Raw genomic sequence first — 6,306 nt, forward strand, 5'->3', positions numbered from 1 at the left:
ACCTTGCAAATCTCTTTTCTCTCTTGAGGAGAGGTTTGGGGGAGGATGATTGGAGAAATGTTAGCCTTCGGATTTAATCCAATTAATCTCGATTGTTAGATTGAAATCACTTAGAGTTTCCATCGTAGTGGCTTTTCGACCTCTCTAACCATCGCCTCTCTCTATCTAAGCCTCTTTTTGGTAGGCTCAATCCTCATGGCTTCTCAGTCTCTCTCTTTATCTCTGTTTCTCTTTGCTTGATCGATCAATCCATGCACCTCTCCCATTGTGACCAGCAGAAAGACGAAGTTCGAGTTCAGGGAGAAATTCGGATGGTAAATTGGAATGTTACGTATTTCGAATTCTGTGACATACGTGAACATTCAATCCAACATCGACATGAATTCACGATTGGCTTCAAGAGTGTTGTATGATCGAGAAGCAAAAACCAGAAGTGCCAATAGTTGGATTATAATAACATTATTATATTATTATTATTTATTATTATTATAGCAAATACAATATTATTATTATTATTATTATTATTATGAGAGCCCTGCGGACTAGATCAAATTTCATAGTTGGGCCTAGCGAGGTTTATCTTAACGTGGGTTTGGCTAGAACTCGAGCTGTGATTGCGCGATACACGCTACATGTGCTTTTGCCAGCCTTTCTACAGACAGCCCTCAAGTCCACGTGGATTTTACACATCAGCAAATCAAAAAACAAAAAAACTCTTACGTAAATATAATTATCTGCCTTCATCGTCTCCTCCACACTGCTTTGCTTCGAAGTTCAGTCCCCAAGCTCCATATTCTTCTGAATCAGCTTGCTTAGCTATGGCTGTTGCAGCTTCCACCGATCCCTCCTCATCTCACCTCCTCCTCTCCCCCGATCACCTCAGAAGCACCCATTCCTTCCCCCGCCATTCATCCTTCACAACTACCCATCACTTCAACCTTTCCCCTCCTGCACTAGCCCCCCAGCCGCCCCGCCCTGTGCTGCATGCCCATCCTCATTGCAGTATCCCCAACGCCATCCCACCTCAACAGAGCATCGGCATGGTTGATCAGACTGCATTTGTGGCTTTTCAGCAGCAGAATTTCCCTCCCGAAGCAACCTCTGCTACTTGTGATCACCCTCATCACCCACGCAAAGAGAATGACCCACCTATTGGCCGATTGTCTGGGCTTCCGTCCTACTTTATCAACGGCAATGCTGCCGACATCGTATTCTCGCCTCCAGAAATGAAAAGGCAATCATCCGACGCTTGCTTTGCCATACACAACGCAGATATGATCAAGAGAGGGGCGGAGACTATATCTAGAATCACTCCTGATGGATTGCGTGCGGACTCTGGCCACCGATCAAATCTGCCGCAATGCCCTCAATCAGGCATTTACAATAGCTGCTACCAAACGGCGTCCACAACTCCGCAAGCCTGGGCTAGCTCGACTGATGTCTTGTATACCGATCGCCTACTCGCCAATCAAAGTGCAACGGGCTCCATCGGATTCCAGGACTTCATCGACAATTACCCTTTTGACTCTGGCTATGTGGAAAGGGCGGCGGCAAAATCATTATCGCTTGCAGATTATCTATTCTTTCCGGGTGCGACGTTGATTCCCGGGGAAAGGAATCCAAATCGCTTGAAGGCAATTTCCCCTAACGGATTTCCAGGGGTGGCTACTCCACCCTCAGCAATTCCGGACGGTCACGCACAATTTCCTAGGGATAAGCTTACACTGCTCGAAACCAGCTGCTCTGAAGAATGCGCGTTACAGGTCCAAGATCTTGCAATGAACGATGGCGGCTCCAACCCCCCAATACGACCAGGGCAAAATTGTGAAGGATCTTTGTTGGGGCACCGCTTACGGCAGTATGGATCGGCATCGAGCTCCGAAGAACAGAAGTTTCCGACGGACTCCACTGGTCGTGGGGGAGCTACAACCACCCCCAGAAGAAGAAAGGTCCAACTACAAGAAACGGACCAAGCTGCCAATGTCGGTCGTCCTCCAACAAATTGTGGCGACTCGAAGGTACGCGACTTCCACTAACTCTCAGTTGTTGAATTTGGTGTTTAAGGTTAATTCGCTGCACAAATGTGACATGTTTGATAAGCATCCGCGGTCACTGCGTGACAGCTGCTGGAATCGTCATCGAAAAAGCTGAAGGGCATGATTCGCCCAAAGATAATGGAGCATAGGAGTGTCATAACAAAAGAGGAAGAAGAACAGGAGACGAGCACTGGCTCCGAGGCAACGAGCACGAAGCTGGGGACAGCAGCGAAAGACAAAATGAGGTGCCAACAGCTACCGAAGCAGGATTACATTCACGTCCGCGCTAGGAGGGGTCAGGCTACTGATAGCCACAGCTTGGCCGAGAGGGTAAGCAATCAGCAGCTTCGGCTGAGCCCTTCCGTTTGTTCCTCGAGCAGGATTGTCCTTTAGGCGTATCCGAATGTCCTCGTCTCGTATCTAAGCTCCGGTAAGATGGGCGCACTTTCTACAAGTTCACGAATTTGCTCTTTGGATGAACTGCAGGTTCGAAGAGAGAAGATCAGCGAGCGCATGAAGTTCTTGCAGAACTTAGTTCCCGGCTGCAGCAAGGTGAGTTAAGCATCGGATTGGTACCTGAAATGTTCAGCATGTCTCATGTCGGGTTTGTACGCCGTATGTGTCGTAAACGATCTCCCACTGCGTTCGTTTCAGATAACTGGCAAAGCGATGATGCTGGACGAGATAATAAACTACGTGCAGTCGCTTCAAAACCAAGTAGAGGTGAGTAACATCGAGCAATCCCTCGGCTACATTGCAGCTGTTTAATCTCACTGCGATCCAGAATTTCTGGAAGGCAACCGTGCAATATCCTGACGTGTGAATTCTTCCATCGGTACTGCAGTTCTTATCCATGAAGCTGGCTACATTGAGCCCTGGGCTGGACGTTCTCAGGGCGAAGAACGTGAAGTACAGTAGTCCAGATGAGCTGGTGAGCAACGCGACTGCATTCTTTGGCATCCTCTTGTAGCCTCACGACATATTGAAGCCATCGCCGCTAACATCTGCTGGAATATTAATGACGTTGCAGGTGTTGATACCTTCGGCCGTAGCCTCTAGTGCCTGCTTCAATGTTAGACAACCGCGCGACGAAGGTAACCGAGCTACCGCTGCTTCCAGCAGCCTTACTTATCATAGCCAGCACTTGGCCATGGGGGACATGGGGCTTCAACTTGCAAGAGAAATCGTTTCCGACACTATGGCGGAAGGCGATCTCGTTGGAGAGCAGCAATTGATCAGGAATGGTTTCTATGCCCAGGTAATGCAGCAAGCTCTTCCCAATTAGACTTGCTTAGAAAGGTGCCCATAAGGTTCACAATACTTTATTAACGAGCTAAACTATGCTGCAGGTAGCGACTGCACATATTAGCCATGGGAGAGATCTGCATTCGATAAGAAGCTCTGTCGATGGGATGGGATATACTGAGGACGAGACAGTTCTAACATCGTCCGTTGCAAACTGCAACCATCATCGTAAGCACAGACGCATTCATGAAGCTTTACAGATACGATGTTCGTATGAGCGTTACTAGATTTTAGTCAGTGATTACCTTCGTCCACGCCATCTCTCTTAGATTTCCTTCTCTTTTCCACTATAATGCCCGTAATGCGCTGAAAATGCTTATGCACTAATCGCTTGAGGGCATGTATTGCAGATTTCCAATAACGTTGAGACACACTGGGTGTCTTCACTAGTGTGGGAATGAGCAGAACCTGCAACGGGATGGCTAGGCCTTGGATCTCCAGCTAAAAAAATTACACCATCTGATGATTTGGACCAGAGCAATTGGGATGGTGGCGCGTTACAAACTTTGAGAGAATTGTTTTTAAGGACTTTGACGAGCAGAAGTTCAACAAACCCGACAATTTCATGTCTCCTGCAAGTCTCTTCGAAATGGAAGCCTGCCTTACAGAGGAGATTTGATCGAATATTGAACTACGGAGTTTTGACCAGTGGGCGTCTTACACACTCAAATTTACGAGTAGTTTTTCTCTAAGAAAACGTGTAAAAGTACACACCTCTCTCTCTCTCTTCATCAAAAGGAGAATCCATTCTTTGGCGTGGAAAGGAGTAAACCTTCTCATGGATGGGTTTATTCTTTATCAAAATTCAAATAGAACTTTACATATTCACAATTTGCTAACTAACATAGCTACCCTAAGTGAGGTAACATAATGCAAAAAAATATGATAATTTTATTTCCTTAAGAGTGCACATATTATAATTAAATAAAATATGATAATTTTATTTTCTTAACTGTGCACATATTATAATTTTGGGGCTCATCTGCATGATAATTATGATGCTAAGTATTAGTTCAGTACCTTATGTAGCAAGGTCAATGGAAAATGGCCATGATTGCATGCATTTTTACTAGAGGGTCAAATCCAAGGATGCTCTACACGAGTAGGTATGTTTTGACTTTTCCTTAATTAAAGGTCTTTGATTTTCTTATTATGAGAAGAATTGATTATTTAATTCATATATTTTGGTAGCTTTAGATTTTTAAAGACTATAAGCCTTGACTGATTTAGTTTTTAGTCCTTAACATTTTATAAATGATAGCATTGATAATCTTTAATTAAATGACTTCTTTTTTTGTACGAAGTTAATAAGCATCATTTCTTTCTTTTGGAAAGTTTTATGTGTTGGTTGTGAGATTCACTTATGCTGACGTGTATCAACTCATTCATGGAAGTATATTTACAATATATTTATATTTATATTTACAATCTAATGGATGTGTGTGTGTGTGTGTGTGTGTGTACGCATGCGTGCGTGCGATTTGGGCCAGTTACATCACTTGCTTAGGCCGAATTGTATCAACCCATCTTTATTCTAACCAATTGTGTAGCTCGCTTATGCTACTCTGTATCAACGGCCCACAAAGTGAACATTGCATGATTTTTCACTCAGTTTTGCACGTTGGCAATATGTTATGCATGAGTAATATATTGGATAAATGTGAAATTCTTGACCTCGATAAACACGTGGTTGACATTCAAATACATGAGCACTAATTTAATAAGTATATTATGATTTGTTACAATGTGCATATGCATGACATTGAAATGCATATATGTTACCTATATATATAAAAATCGTTAGTAACTTCTTCTTTTTTCAAATACTTACTTTCAATGCTTTTATAAAATAATTGATGAGCATCAATCTAGAAGAGGATGTTAACTTGCTAACCAAAGAGGCACTGTTGGGATTGCTTGAGCAATCCTGTAGGAGCCTTGAATCCCACCTCAACATTACAATGCAAGTTGTTACAGTAGAGGAACCCATCTTTGGAAGATTGTTTTTCCAAGACCACTTGGCACTAGTTCATCCAAATCCATATCAATACTACATGGGCTTAGTGCCCCTCCAACTAGTACTCATATTATTGCTACCTCTCTAGATGCACCATCTCACACACACCCTAAACAAGAATACATAACTTGGGAGGTATTGGGAGATTAATAAAAACTACAACCATTGGGATGTAGAACTTACCCCTCACAAGGCTAGAAAATGATAATGCCATAAAGATAAAGGAATTTAGCCAAGAAGGTTAATCTAAATAATGTTTAATCTAGGAAAAGGAAACAAGCCTCCCATCGACAATTCTAGTGAGATAACAAAAATACATGCTACGATTAACTAAAATACTTGCTATAATCAACTTAAAAAAATACTTCCTATGATTAACCAAATACTATACTACTTAAGATTAACCAAAATATTACTATGATTAATGTGATAATTAAGCTAAAAACAAAATTTATACTTACTATAGCCAAAAAATCCCATGAATGCTTCACTTTAGACTATGATTTCTTAAATAGTTGAGCATCCAATTCCATAGACTAATTATGTTCGTAGACGAATAGATGACTTGTTCTCTTGGAGAGGTGGTTTACACATGCATCTTCTTGGTGTAAATATACACCTTTTAAGCATAAGAATAAGCTCATAAACAATGTGAGTAATTATGCTCCTAAGAACTATATCAATAGGTGGATCCCCCTAGTTAGTAGAAATTCCAGTGCGGTGTGTTGTGGGGGGAGGGGGGGTTAAACTGATGCATGTCCCGCTGACACATGGCAGTCAATGTTGCATGGCTGGCCATGTGGTTTTTGGAGGCTTCCCACCTCACTAAAGAGGAGGAGCTAGTAAAGGAGGCGATCATTTGATCGACCTCCCTCCCAATGCTTTGTGCAACCTCCCACGATGTCGCCTACTGTGAGGTGCAGTTTAAAGCGCATGCTATAGAGGAGC

At 42.9% G+C, this 6,306-nt stretch overlaps 1 protein-coding gene across 1 annotated transcript; it reads left to right on the top strand.

Annotated features, from left to right (window-relative positions):
• Positions 1 to 772: 772 nt before the first annotated feature.
• Positions 773 to 4,145, top strand: LOC147884354 (uncharacterized). Its single transcript, XM_087398799.1, has 8 exons — positions 773 to 2,018; positions 2,124 to 2,366; positions 2,523 to 2,588; positions 2,691 to 2,759; positions 2,881 to 2,967; positions 3,067 to 3,294; positions 3,386 to 3,509; positions 3,692 to 4,145. Exons 1-8 carry the CDS (start codon positions 819 to 821, stop codon positions 3,700 to 3,702), a joined length of 2,028 nt encoding a protein of 675 aa, XP_087254925.1. The 5' UTR covers positions 773 to 818; the 3' UTR covers positions 3,703 to 4,145.
• Positions 4,146 to 6,306: the final 2,161 nt, after the last annotated feature.

Source organism: Dipteris shenzhenensis, chromosome 27 (genome assembly GCF_047967505.1).
Source record: "Dipteris shenzhenensis isolate YYH24624 ecotype China chromosome 27, Dip_SZ_1.0, whole genome shotgun sequence".
NCBI classification, from domain to species: Eukaryota; Viridiplantae; Streptophyta; class Polypodiopsida; order Gleicheniales; family Dipteridaceae; genus Dipteris; species Dipteris shenzhenensis.